The sequence below is a fragment of the Trachypithecus francoisi genome, unplaced genomic scaffold, assembly GCF_009764315.1.
Source record: "Trachypithecus francoisi isolate TF-2019V2 unplaced genomic scaffold, Tfra_2.0 Lachesis_group4, whole genome shotgun sequence".
Lineage (NCBI taxonomy): Eukaryota > Metazoa > Chordata > Mammalia > Primates > Cercopithecidae > Trachypithecus > Trachypithecus francoisi.
Genome location: NW_022681469.1, coordinates 19,756,491 through 19,771,292, shown reverse-complemented (window position 1 = coordinate 19,771,292; position 14,802 = coordinate 19,756,491). Strand labels below are relative to the sequence as shown.

The following is a 14,802-nucleotide window of genomic DNA, read 5'->3' as shown; positions in this document are numbered from 1 at the left end:
TGAATGAGAGTGGATTCATGCACACATTGAGATGACCATGGGTGTCTATTACCACTGTTTGGTTTGGTATATGAACAACACAGAGGTGGGCTGTTACTATAACCATGCATGTGGAGTATTGTATTGTGGATCACCGTAATAGGATCGGGTAGAACAACCAGTGGAGAAGAGCAGAATCTTAGCACATTTCTCTTCTAGTTCTTGATGCTGTTTCTGCTACTGCAGGTGGAGACCAGACTCAAACAATATGTATTCTTTTTTTTTTTTTTTGAGACAGAGTCTCTGTTGCCCAGGCTGGAGTGCAGTGGCGTGATCTCGGCTCACTGCAAGCTCCGCCTCCCGGGTTCACGCCATTCTTCTGCCTCAGCCTCCCGAGCAGCTGGGACTACAGGCACCCCGCACCACGCCTGGCTAGTTTTTTGTATTTTTTAGTAGAGATGGGGTTTCACCGTGTTAGCCAGGATGGTCTCGATCTCCTGACCTCATGATCCACCCACCTTGGCCTCCCACGGTTCTGGGATTACAGGCGTGAGCCACCGCGCCCGGCCAACAATATGTATTCTAGCAGAGACATATTAAGATCAGATAAATAAGGATTTGGGAAGATTCGTCCGAGTCTCATTTCATTCCTACAAGGGACTGCTAGACTATTGAGTTCTTTAATAAGCAACTTGGATTTTTTTTTCAGCTTCAAAAAGCCGACTCCAAAACCGCCTCCTCTTCCACTTGGCTCACAAGGTATTTATGTTCTCATTTCACATTTTTTTGTTTTAAAAATATTTTTATTTTTCTTCTTTCTTGTTACTAACACTAGTGAGAGATAATTAATTAGAAATTCTTGTTAATGGGTTTCTAGAACAAGTGGAATATAACTGTTAATTGTATAGGATATTCTCCTCTATCAATGTTCTTTACCCTCTGAATTTATTCAGAGATGTTAGGTTTTATTTCTCCTTAAGCAACAGTCATATAAGAAGTTTAGACTGGTCATGGTCGCTCACGCCTGTAATCCCAGCACTTTGGGAGGCTGAAGTGGGTGGATCACCTGAAGTCAGGAGTTCAAGACCAGCTTGGCTAACGTGGTGAAACCGTGAGTCTACTAAAAATACAAAAAAAATTAGTCGGGCTTGGTGGTGCACTCCTTTAATACCAGCTACTGAGGAGTCTGAGGCAGGAGAATCAGTTGAACCCAGGAGGTGGGGGTTGCAGTGAACCTAGATCATGTCACTGCACTCCAGCCTGGGCAACAGAGCGAGACTCTGTCTCAGAAAAAAAAAGAAGTTTAATTTGTGTCAACTATCCTATTATCTCTTAGGAAACAGACTCAAAATCACCTTGTCCTGACTCCTAGAAATAAATATACACTTTTCAGAATTGCTGTATGGTAATTATTTTGATAATGATAAAATTATTTTTTAATTTATTTAAAAAATTGTTTTATAGCATTCCACCAAATGCATCATATGTGCCATTATTTATTCAACGTTTCCTAGTTATTTGACTTTTAGATTATTTATAATTTTAAAAATTTATAAAAATGTCATTCTGAACATCCTAGAAATGGACATACCTATTGGGTATGAGCAACTTTAAAACTTTTTTTTTTTTTTTTTTGTGCTTATTTGGGAGTGGATTACTGCATTTATTCTCCGGAAAAAAAAGCAGACCTGAGGCATCACATTACTGGAACATTTAAACATGATGACATGTTCTTATCTTCTAAACTTCAACGAAAGCTGCTTGTACAAACTATTTAATGCATACCTGCCCATTAAACAAGCAAGATGTTTGATGTAGCAGAGAAGCCAGATGCTGAGTCACTTCATTTCTTTCTGTTGCTTCCAGTTGCTAGCATAGTTGCAACTCGTATAAATATATTTAATGTATCCATATAGATATTCAGCATCGAGTTAATGGGATCATATTTTTGAACTCCATACGCTGGTAACACTTCTGCACGCTTGATTACTTTCTGGGTATCATACAAGAGGAACATGCTGAAAAGAACTAATCCACCATACATTGCCACCGAGTAAAGAGTGGCACTAGCCACAGTGGTAGGTGGAAGAAACATAGATCCCAGTGAGGACACAAAGATGAAACCCAGGCCCACTCCCAGGGGCGCACCCATGTCCAGAAACTTTTCACTGGGTGCACACATGGCCACAGTGGAGAGGCCTCCCCCAATGCCAGCTGCGTACCATGCAGCTCTGATGAGAAGAGGACCCCCTAATATTGTCAGAGGAGCCACCACTACACCCATCACACCAGAATGTAGCAACCAGGCAAGATGCTTTGGGCCTGGGCTCTGGTCATGTGGTATTGATCGTACCAGCATTCCAGCTCCAACCATGGCTGCAATGGTCATACCAATTGTCACCAAAGAGCCTCTCATCATGAAGTTCATGAGAACAGGCGTTCTGCTTATTGCTATGGCAGACAAAGCTGTTAAACCAATACTCCCTGCTAAGTACATACAGGTGGAATGAATTCTATCCTTCACATACTGAGGCCAAATTACAGCCTTTTCAATAGCTCCAATCTCATTAGACAGTCCCAACCCACAGTAGCACAATGCTCCAAGACCAACAGCAGCCCCTCCAGCAACAAACATCTTCCCATCTGATCAATTTTAAATATTTTTTCCATCGATGGTTCAAATGCTGCCTCTTTGAGTTCTTGACCAGTTCTCCCACGCCGGATCCCAAATCTTGTTTTGGTGGCATATTCCCTGCTGGGTGTTAACAGCCATTGATTCTTCGTGATGGAATTCTTCACAACAGGGGAGGCCTTGGTGAAAGCTGGGTGGAAAACCCTAGAAGGTAGTGTCCGGAGACACACTAGCCTTGCAGCCAACATGGTGGTGGTGCACCAGGTCTACCAAGCAGATCTGAAATGCTCGGTCCCCGGTCACCTTTGCCACGTAGTTTCCCTTCTGGGCCCCCAGCACGCTCCTTACAGTCTGAAAGCGCACAGTTCCCAAAACTTTTAATTGATATTGCTAAGTTGTTTTACAGAAAGTTTAATCATCCACAGGCATTATACGAAAATAATTATTTTTGGTACATTTAGAAATTCCACATCACAATTGTCACCTTGTCTCTTTCTCTTTTTAGTTTTGCCTTACATGTTTTTCAGACTGTCATTAAGTGCACACAAACTTAGAATTGCTAGTAGACTGTCTAGCAATAGTGTCTTCCTAGTAGACTAAAACATATATTATCATGAAATAGCTCTCATCTCTAAAAGATTTCTCTTTGTCATATTTGTAAGCTATACTAGCTCTTTTGGTAGCATTTGCCTATTATATGTCTCATCTATTCTTTTACTTTCTACCTTTCCATGTCCTTAAATTTAAGGTGACTCTTATAAACAGCATATAAATGAGTTTTGTGGGTTTTAAAATCCAGTTAAAATCTTTTTTTTTTTTTTTTTGAGACGGAGTCTCACTCTGTCGCCCAGGCTGGAGTGCAGTGGCCGGATCTCAGCTCACTGCAAGCTCCGCCTCCCGGGGCTAGTTTTTTGTATTTTTTTAGTAGAGACGGGGTTTCACCGTGTTAGCCAGGATGATCTCGATCTCCTGACCTCGTGATCCGCCCGTCTCGGCCTCCCAAAGTGCTGGGATTACAGGCTTGAGCCACCGCGCCCGGCCTAAAATCTTTATTTAAAAAAAACCTCTAGTATATAATCCATTTACTTAATGTATTTACAAATACGGTTAGCTTTGTAACTACCATTCTGTTATTAGTTCTCTGTTTGCCCAGCTGGTCCATGTGGTCTATGTTCCTTTTTCTCTCCTTTCTTGTCTTTTTTTGGATTGATTTTTTTTTCTTTTTTTGAGACAGAGTCTCGCTCTGTCGCCCAGGCTGCAGTGCAGTGGCCGGATCTCAGCTCACTGCAAGCTCCGCCTCCCGGGTTTACGCTATTCTCTCGCCTCAGCCTCCTGAGTAGCTGGGACTACAGGCGCCCGCCACCTCGCCTGGCTAATTTTTTGTATTTTTTTTAGTAGAAATGGGGTTTCACCGTGTTAGCTAGGATAGTCTCGATCTCCTGACCTCGTGATCCGCCCGTCTCGTCCTCCCAAAGTGCTGGAATTACAGATGGATTGATTTTTAAAACTATATATTTCTCCTCAATTGGCTTGCTAGTTATGTACATTCTTAACATTATTTTAGCAGTTACCATGTGTCTTTTGCATACTAAAAAGTTTGATATTAATTAGTACTTTTACCAATTTCTAGAAAATTAAAGGACCTTAGATCATTTAAACTCATTTACTCTCCATCTTATGTACAAATTTGAAATATATTTTAAGTGTCTATATGTTTCTAATCCCATAAGACTGTTTTATTACTGTTTTATGCAGTGAATATTCATTTATTATTAGCCATATTTATTCTTTCCATTGCTCTTCATTTCTTCTTGCATGTTTGTGCTCCTATCTAAAATCATTTTCCATTTAAGGAATTTCCTTTAATATTTCCTTTAGTGGTGATGAATTCTCTCAGTTTTTGTCTAAACATATTTTTATTTGACTATCTTTTTTAAAGCATTTTTTTCTCAGTGTAGAGTTCTAGGTAGGTAATTATTTTGCTTAGCATTTTGAAGATGTTGCTTTATTGCTTCCTAGGACCTTGTCTCTACTGAGACGTTAGCCACCAGTCTTACTGTTGCTCCTGTGAAGATGGTTTTTTCTGATCATGTTTAAGATTTATACATTGGTTTTTGTTATTAGCACTTTTCCTATCGTATTCCCAGATATGGTTTTCTTTGTATTACACTGCATCAGGTTCATAGTGCTTGCTTGAGGTTTTTTCTTTTTTTAATTAAAAAAATCCTTGGTCATTATTACTTCAAATTTTGCTTCTACTCTATACTCTTCTTTCCTTTTAGGCTCCCAGTAACATGTAGGTATGTAGACCTTTAATTTTGTATCACATGTAAACATTTTGTCACATTTTCTATATATTTCCTGCAGAAATTTATTTTACTCATCATCATTCTTCAGCTGTCTAATCAGCTATTCCATTTATCTATTTTGTTCTTCATTTCAGTTATTGTATTATTTTTAGAAATCACATTTTATTACTTTTTAAATTTCTAATTTCCAGTTAAAATTTCCTAATTTTTAATATAATTTCTTAAACATATTAATAACAGTTATTTTTAAAATCCATGTCTAGTAATTCCTATAGTGTATCTCTGGACAGCTGTTTCTTGGTTTTCAGTCAAATGTTCTTATCTCCTGGTTTGCTTGGCAATATTGTGTTTAATGCTGGCTATTGTATATTAAAATATACAGAGATAATTTGAGTATCTGGATGATTTTGTCTTCTTCCAGAGAGGATTTAGAATTTACTTTTACTTCCGGCAAGCACATAGAAAAGAGGCAAATCAACCGATACCTGTCAGAGATTACAACGATTTAAAGCTGGTCTATTTCCATTTTACCTCTGTTTCTAGGGTAGCTTTCCAGGGGTCCCAACTGATAACTTGGTGGGCCCCAATCTCTATTTTTTTTTTGTCCATTAAGCCCATAAGACTTCTTGAAGCTCTACTTAGTTTTCAGCAACTTAGCCACCAATTGAGAATTGGTAGGTACCATTAGAGAAAAAATGGTACTAAATATCAGAATCACCTCTTTGCACTTTTGTTCTGCTTGGGATCTTGGTATCTCAAGTCTTCACTCACTTGGTAGCTCTATGAACCCTTCACACAGATTTTTTTTTTTTGTTTTTTTGAGACAGGATTTCACTCCCAGTCACCCAGGCTGGAGTGCAATGGCGCCATCTCAGCTTGCTATAACCTCTGCCTCCCAGGCTCAAGCAATCCTTGTGCCTCAGCCTCCCAAGTAATTGAGATTACAAGTGTGCACCACCATGCCCAGCTAATTTTTGTAGAGACAGGGTTTCACCATGTTGCCCAGGCTGGTCTCACGTACCTGAGCTCAAGTGATCTGCTCACCTCAGCCTCTCAGAGTGCTGGGATTACAGGTGTGAGCCACCGCCCCGGCCCTTCTTACACAGATTTTTCAGTAGTTTTTAAGATTTTCTAGGTGTTCTTGGTGGGAGCACTGCATACTACAAGCTTCTCTAATATTATTTAGTAGTGAAAGTCTTTGATTGAATTTAAATAAATATATTTTACTGTGTTTTTCTTCTGATTACAAAAATAATACGTTTATCATAGTACTTTTAGGAAATAACAAAATACACACAAAAATCAAGATTTCTTGTAAGACTGCCACTTAAAGCTAACACTGTAATATTTTACTCTCTTTTCTTCCAGTCTATAAAAAATTTGTATTTTTATGTGTGTATATATATATGTATATTATATTGCCAAATTTGGATCATAGTATATATTCTGTTTTATAACCAGGCTTTTCACTTAAAAGTGTATCATAAACATTTTTCCATGTAACTAGATAGTCTACAGAAGACAATTCTTTACAAAATTTTTAAGCTAATAAGTCATTCTCTGTATCAGGCAGTAGTGAGCAATCTATGTATTAAGGGTCACTGTCAAAAATATATCTGTTCTGCCCCATATATAAGCAAAAGGCAACTAGTATTTGCAGCAGCCATCTAACAAAATAAGCATTATAAGGTTGGAATAGAATTCTGACAATCTGCCAGGCGCAGTGGCTCAAGCCTGTAATCCCAGCACTTTGGGAGGCCGAGACGGGTGGATCACGAGGTCAGGAGATCGAGACCATCCTGGCTAACACGATGAAACCCCGTCTCTACTAAAAAATACAAAAAACTAGCCGGGCGAGGTGGCAGGCGCCTGTAGTTCCAGCTACTCGGGAGGCTGAGGCAGGAGAATGGCATAAACCCAGGAGGCAGAGCTTGCAGTGAGCTGAGATCCGGCCACTGCACTCCAGCCTGGGCGACAGAGTGAGACTCCGTCTCAAAAAAAAAAAAAAAAAAAAGAATTCTGACAATCTCAAACAACAACAACGTATGGTAACTGGAGAAAGGATGAAAAAATGTTGAGCAGGAAATTAAAAATTGAATTCACCAAGTTACATGATGAGAAGTACATTTTGATTCCCTATTGTCTCCCAAGCAGAATGAGATATGAAAGAACAGATTGGCTAGGCACAGTGGCTCACGCCTGTAATCCCAGCACTTTGGGAGGCCAAGGCGGGCCAATCACAAGGTCAAGAGTTCAAGACTAGCCTGGCCAACATGGTGAAACCCCATCTCTATTAAAGATACAAAAACTTAGCCAGGGGTGGTGGCATGCACCTGTAATCCCAGTGACTTGGGAGGCTGAGGCTGGAGAATTGCTTGAACCCAGGAGGCAGAGGTTTCAGTGAGCCGAGATTATGCCATTGCACTCCAGCCTGGGGGACAGGGCAAGACTCCATCTCAAAAAAAAAAAAAAAAAAAAAAAAGAACAGATTAAAAATGTTACCAGGTGTTAGTAAAGAGACTAGACAGAAAATAAAAGGAAAGGGAGAAAATATAAAGAAAAGATAAGGGGAGGGGTCAAATAATACTAACTATAACCTAAGGACTTTCCACTGTGGTTGTCAAGCTATGCCTCCCGAGGCTATTTGCATTCTTTCTTTTTTTTTGAGACGGAGTCTCGCTCTGTCGCCCAGGCTGGAGTGCAGTGGCCGGATCTCAGCTCACTGCAATCTCTGCCTCCCGGGTTCACGCCACTCTCCTGCCTCAGCCTCCCGAGCAGCTGGGACTACAGGTGCCCGCCACCTCGCCCGGCTAGTTTGTTGTATTTTTAGTAGAGACGGGGTTTCACCGTGTTAGCCAGGATGGTCTCGATCTCCTGATCTTGTGATCCACCCGTCTCGGCCTCCCAAAGTGCTGGGATTACAGGCTTGAGCCACCGCGCCCGGCCTTGCATTCTTTCTTTGCAGAGGAAATGAAATAGAAGACAAGGAACCTAAGGGAAATAGGAAGAAGAGAGAGACACAATGGCTACAGAAGGAAGAGTTAAAATCTCTATCACATAGATATTGATTTCTCTAGCAACACTAATGTGAATCTTAACATGTCTTTTCCACTCTCACAATTTTAGTTTAATGATGAGAAAAAATTGATGAGCTTTCATCAAAATCTTCAGGATGTCACAGAAGATCAACTCAGTTTGGCCTCAATCCACTATATGCGATCTCACTACCAAGAAGCTATTGATATATATAAGCGAATACTGCTAGATAACAGGTCTGTGTCCTTTTATGCCTACTCTACATTTTTTTCATTTTTTTAGTTTCTTCTGTAACTAGTTTGAGAATCTAGTGTCCTCTGGATCTAGTACCACCATGCGTTCAAATCTGTTTAGTTGATAATTTGGTGAGATTAAGAATTAGATATTGTCTAAATCAGGCTTTCTCTACCTTTTTTTGCATTATCACCCTTCTAAAAGACTCTTCCCCCAATTGCCCTCCCATGAAATTTTTTTTTTTTTTTTTTTTTTTTTTGAGACGGAGTCTCGCTCTGTCGCCCAGGCTGGAGTACAGTGGCCGGATCTCAGCTCACTGCAAGCTCCGCCTCCTGGGTTCAGGCCATTCTCCTGCCTCAGCCTCCCAAGTAGCTGGGACTACAGGCGCCCGCCACCTCGCCCGGCTAGTTTTTTGTATTTTTAGTAGAGACGGGGTTTCACTGTGTTCGCCAGGATGGTCTCGATCTCCTGACCTTGTGATCCACCCGTCTCGGCCTCCCAAAGTGCTGGGATTACAGGCTTGAGCCACCGCGCCCGGCCTATGAAATTTTAATATACTTATATATATATATAAATATATATCCATGTATGTACTATATGTATAACTGTGCTTTACATATTAAATGAATATGATTTTTTCATCCTCCCATAAGAATCAATTTTTCCCCTTTGGGGGTGATATTGATATTACCCCTGTTGAAATGTATGGTCTAGATGTATCAAACTTAGTGTTATAGTTACACTGTAGGTAACTTGCTGACAAAATTAGATACAAACCATTCTTAAGAATTTACATTCCAACTTTATCACTAAACACTTGGCCTCTCTCTCCCTTCCCAAAAATATCTCATCCCCCTTCCTTCCATCCTCTTTTGCATTACCTCGTACTTGCTTCCATTTCCAGCCATCAAGCCTACGTGTCTTGTCTGTTGGTCTTCTCTGTGGAGTGTACTTGTGTTTATGTTCAATTATCACATATATTAGTTTTTCAGTATGAACAGCATGAACTTTCCCTTTCTTCTCTAGTTGTCATCCTTCACTCTACTTATATCAAAACACCCAAATATTACAATGCAAAAAGAAAATAATTATACTGATTATATCTTACCCTCTTTCTTCCTAAGGCAGATTCATGAACTGTCCTCTTTGCCTTGTCCGTTTGAGCTTTGTAATTTGACATTTCTGTGAAGTAGACTTAAATGGTTAACCCTAATTATTTCATCTCATAGGGAATACCTTGCCCTCAATGTTTATGTGGCCCTCTGCTACTACAAGTTGGATTACTATGATGTGTCTCAAGAAGTTTTGGCTGTTTACCTTCAGCAAATTCCTGATAGTACCATCGCACTCAATCTTAAAGCCTGTAATCATTTTCGCCTTTACAACGGCAGAGCAGCTGAGGTATTGATGGAAGTGTGTTTTTAATGTACTTCATTCCAATTTGAATTACTTTATACTTTCCAAGTTATTCATGAAACTCTACTATCTGTAAGTCTTGATTAATATCCCTTTGTCATTGCCAGTGTGATTCTATAAGAACATAATTATATGTTTATTAGATATTCTAAAAAGAATGTTGACTTCTGAATTCTGTGTGTTATGTCCATTAAATTGTAGATGATTTTACTGAGATGCCTTACATTTAAAACTAAATGTGTGGCCGGGCGCGGTGGCTCAAGCCTGTAATCCCAGCACTTTGGGAGGCCGAGGCGGGCGGATCACAAGGTCAGGAGATCGAGACCATCCTGGCTAACACGGTGAAACCCCGTCTCTACTAAAAAAAATACAAAAAACTAGCCGGGCGAGGTGGCGGGCGCCTGTAGTCCCAGCTACTAGGGAGGCTGAGGCAGGAGAATGGCGTGAACCCGGGAGGCGGAGCTTGCAGTGAGCTGAGATCTGGCCAGTGCACTCCAGCTTGGGTGACAGAGTGAGACTCCGTCTCAAAAAAAAAAAAACTAAATGTTTATGTTTAAAACCAAATGCTTCTGGCCAGGCACTGTGCCTCATGCCTGTAATCCCAGCACTTTGGTAGGCCGAGGCAGGCAGATCACTTGAGACCAGGAGTTTGAGACCAGCCTAGCCAACATGGCCCCATCTCTACTAAAAATACAAAAAATTAGCCAGGTGTGGTGGCGCATGCCTGTAATCCCAGCTACTCGGGGGGTGGGGGGTGGGCAGAGGTTGCAGCGAGCTGAGATTGAGCCACTGCACTCCAGCCTAGGCAACAGAGTGAGACTCTGTCTCAAAAAAAAACAAAAAACAAATGCTTCAGCTTCTTCCTCTAAAATATGTGTGTGGCTCTGCGATTGAATGTCACCAACATACATCCAGTAAACCACATTAGAAACCTGGCATATCTGTTGCTCTCTTCTTCATCTCCATGTAATCATCCCTTAGTTCCTATCAGCTATACATCCTAGATAGCTCTTTTATCTATCCCTTCTTCTCCTTGGCTACTATTCTAATCCAGGAGTTTCTCACCTCTTATTTTGGCCCTTTAAATAGTGTTCCTGCTTTTAGTCAGTCTTGTTATCTTCAGTTCAACCACTGAATTTGTTCCACAGGCCATATTCTCTTACCACCATAGCTTCGTGTGCAGCATTCTCCCTCCTGGAATGATTTCCTTCTTTCTCTGCTTGGTACATGTCAACTTCTTTTTAAGGTTAGCCCAAGAGGCAAAAATGGTGGACGTTTTATAAATACTTAGAAATTGGCTAACTTGTAGGTACCATGCAGAACACTTTAAATCTATTATTTAATTTCCCTGACGAGAGGCTATTGTAGTTCTCATTTTATAGGAAACCGAGAAAACGCAGGAGGCCATAGGTTGTTACCTCCTCTTATTTCATTTAACATGTTTTAAATAACATGTAACTTTACTAACATTTTAATAACAATTTTATTTAACATATACACATATATACATATACAATATATCGATATAGGTAGATACATAGATATAGAATAGATAATATGTTTTGCACTATATCTATATACAAATATATGGATATAAATAGATAATTTAACATGGTTATTACTTTAGTTGATGTCAGAAGACACCAAAATTTAAATGTAAAATTTCTGCATGTGTCAAACTTTAAAAATCCTACCCTTGCCCTCCAAATTGAATTGCTTAGTATACACTTGAGCACATAGTATATACATATATATTAAATAAAATACATTCTTGGGATAATGGTCATTTCAACTAAAGAGTCCCCCAAGTCTGCCTAATTGGCTTGTTTCCAGCATTAGCAGTTTAGTAATAGACTGGATTTGCAATCTGGTATCTTTAGAGTTTTCACCCATTAGTAAGAACAAATAAATGAAATACATTCTTGCCTTTCTAGAGAATCTCTTGAACTTGGGAGGAGGAGGAGGTTGCAATGAGCCGAGATTGTGCCACTGCACTCCAGCCTGGGCAACAGAGCAAGAGTCAGTCTTGGGGAAATTTACCAATTTTGGTGTATGGTCCAATTTATTAAATGTTTACAGTTTGTCTGTATATCTCTTTTCCATAGTCTAGTATGGTTATTCAATATCCTATCTATAGGATACACCTAGAATTATCCAAGTTAGGACATCAGAGTATACTTCTAACCCCAAAAGGCAAGCTTTTTCCTTTGACATTGTGTCAATGTAGTTTATATATTGATTTTATAATGTAGTCCAGCAGTAGAAGGCTATGTTAAATGTACTTGAAGAACTTTTTTTGGTAGCAATAAAATAGAGTTTATGTTTAATTATTATAATTTTAATAAACTATTTAAATTCAGGCATTCTTCTAACTTGTATAACGGGGTATATATTACATTGTTTAGTCTCTCACAAGCACCAATAGCATCCTGCTTTTCTAAAGTAAACAGGAAATAATTTATAATGATTGACTTAATTCTTAAAGTACTTTGAGTAACTTGTTCATACTTATGTGACTAACGTAACAAGTGGCAAATTCAGATCTCAAACTTTTGTCTGACTCCAACATAGACTTAACCACTAAAATATACTGCAATACACACACACAAAATGTCTCCATTCTGCTTATTATTTGTTAGTTGCCTACTTACCTTCAATCTAAACAAGCTCATTGATGGTTGAGACTGTGTCTTTTGACATTTGTTTCCCAGGACTGGGCACAATGCTTGCACAAAGTTGATGCCAACTACTTATTTGTTGAATGAGAAATTAAAAGTATGACTGACAAATTAAGGAGAATCACATTTAAAGAAGGAGGAGGTACAAAATGTCAGTAGAAATGAAGACTGAGAAAAGGCTGTTTTAATTAGTTTCCTACATTTCCTTATCTGATTAGGATATCATTATTACTGGAGCTTGAAACTAGGTTGCAAGGAGATCAGGAGTGAGTGAATAACAACCCAGATTGGAAATTCCCATAAAGGGTATGGCAGAAGGGATGGCAAGTAGATGATGAAAAAATGGAAACATTGAATGTAAGATACTGGTTTAAAAAAATAAAATAAAAGAGGAGAAAGCTGTTGGTTTTAGAGACTGAAGAGTTGAAGAACTTCTCCCCCAAAACTGGCATGGCCTCTAGGGTAGTGATTATGAGTTTGGACTTGGAATCAGATAGACCCAAATTTCAACCCTGGCATAGTTGCTATGTGACTTCAGGTGAAATACTTAACCTCCTTAAGCATCATCTGTGAAACAGGGAAAATAATGGTATTGACTCATCGTAGGTTCTTGTGAAGATTAAATGGTATGAGGTATGTAAAGTCCTTAACTTGATATACATAGTAAACTCTCAGAAATATTTGTAATTATTAAAGATTTTATAGACTGAAACATAGTCACATTGATCTTTTTCTTTATGTTTAGTGCTTTCTGTATCTTGTTTAAGATATCATTTCCGGTCAGGCACAGTGGCTCACACCAGTAATCCCAGCACCTTGGGAGGCCAAGGTGGGTGGATCACCTGAGGTCAGGAATTTGAGACCAGCCTGACCAACATGATGCAACCCCATCTCTACTAAAAATACAAAATTAGCTGGGCATAGTGGCACATGCCTGTAATCCCAGCTACTTGGGAGGCTGAGGCAGGAGAATTGCTTGAACCCAGGAGGCAGAGGTTGCGGTAAGCCAAGATTGCGCCACTGCACTCCAGCCTGGGCAACAAGAGCAAGACTCCATCTCAAAAAAAAAAGAAAAGAAAAAAGAAAGCTCAGGATTATATTTTCTGATGCCATCTTTTTAAAAACTGTATCTACTTTTTTTTTTTTTTTTTTGAGATGGGGTCTCGCTCTGCCGCCCAGGCTGGAGTGCAGTGGCCGGGTCTCAGCTCACTGCAAGCTCCGCCTCCTGGGTTTACGCCATTCTGCTGCCTCAGCCTCCCAAGCAGCTGGGACTACAGGCGCCCGCCACGTCGCCCAGCTAGTTTTTTGTATTTTTTAGTAGAGACAGGGTTTCACCATGTTAGCCAGGATGGTCTCGATCTCCTGACCTCGTGATCCGCCCGTCTCGGCCTCCCAAAGTGCTGGGATTACAGGCTTGAGCCACCGCGCCCGGCCGGATTAAGTTCTCCAGTTAAAAGACAAAGATTAGTAAATTAGAAAAGACAAAACCCTAATACGTATTTTAAATAGAACAGAACATAAAGGATGTGTTTCACGTGAAATATTTCTTACATGGTTTCTAACATTGGTGTCACGTTTTTGGAAAGGTCACTTTCATTCTAACGTAGATATGATGACCTACATCTTCATTTTATAGTTTTATTTATATATGGCTTTATTGAGATATAATTAACATATACAATTCACCCTTTTAAAGTGTACAATTGGTTTTTTAGTATAGTCACAGCTTAAGTGCAACCATCACCATAGTCAATCTTAGGACATTTCATTATCTTGAAAAGAAATGTTGGCTAGGCACGATGGCTCATGCCTGTAATCCTAGCACTTTGGGAGGCCAAGGCGGGCAGATTGCCTGAGCTCAGGAGTTCAAGACCAGCCTAGGCAACACAATGAAACCCCGACTCTACTAAAATACAAAAAATTAGCTTAGCTGGGCGTGGCCACGTGTGCCTGTAGTCCCAGCTACTTGGGAGGCTGAGGCAGGAGAATTGCTTAAACCTGGGAGGCAGAGGTTGCAATGAGCCGAGATTGCGCCACTGCACTCCAGCCTGGGCAACAGAGCAAGACTCCGTCTTCAAAAAAATAAAAGAAATGGCCGGGCACAGTGGCTCACACCTGTAATCCCGGCATTTCGGGAGTCCGAGGCAGGTGGATTACAAGGTCAGGAGTTCGAGACCAACCTAGCCAACATGGTGAAGCCCTGTCTCTACTAAAAATTACAAAAATTATCTGGGCGTGGTGGCATGCACCTGTAATGCCAGCTACTCAGGAAATTGAGACACGAGAATCACTTGAATCTGGGAGACAGAGGTTGCGGTAAGCTGAGATTGTGCCGCTGTACTCCAACCTGGGTGACCGATACTCCATCTCAAAAAAAAAAAAAGTCATACCCTTCAACTATCAACCCCTGTTGCCCCATCCCCCAGCCCTAAGCAACCACTAATGTACTTTGTCTTTATATATTTGCCTGCTGTGGATATTTCATATATATTTGGAATCATATAATATTTGGTCTTTA

General features: G+C 40.1%; 1 protein-coding gene and 1 pseudogene across 5 annotated transcripts in view; one reads left to right on the top strand and one right to left on the bottom strand.

Moving 5' to 3' along the window:
* The window catches only part of TTC26 (tetratricopeptide repeat domain 26), a 73,475-nt gene that overhangs the window by 9,679 nt on the left and 48,994 nt on the right, over window positions 1-14,802 (top strand). For all 4 annotated transcript variants that reach the window (XM_033192886.1, XM_033192883.1, XM_033192887.1 and 1 more), the window contains exons 5-7: window positions 689-738; window positions 8,047-8,192; window positions 9,420-9,591. In XM_033192886.1, coding sequence (XP_033048777.1) covers window positions 689-738; window positions 8,047-8,192; window positions 9,420-9,591 — 368 coding nt within the window. The remainder of the gene's footprint in view (window positions 1-688; window positions 739-8,046; window positions 8,193-9,419; window positions 9,592-14,802) is intronic.
* On the bottom strand, window positions 1,614-2,975 carry LOC117072576 (annotated as a pseudogene). Its single transcript, XR_004432861.1, has one exon. The product of XR_004432861.1 is annotated as a growth hormone-inducible transmembrane protein-like (transcript).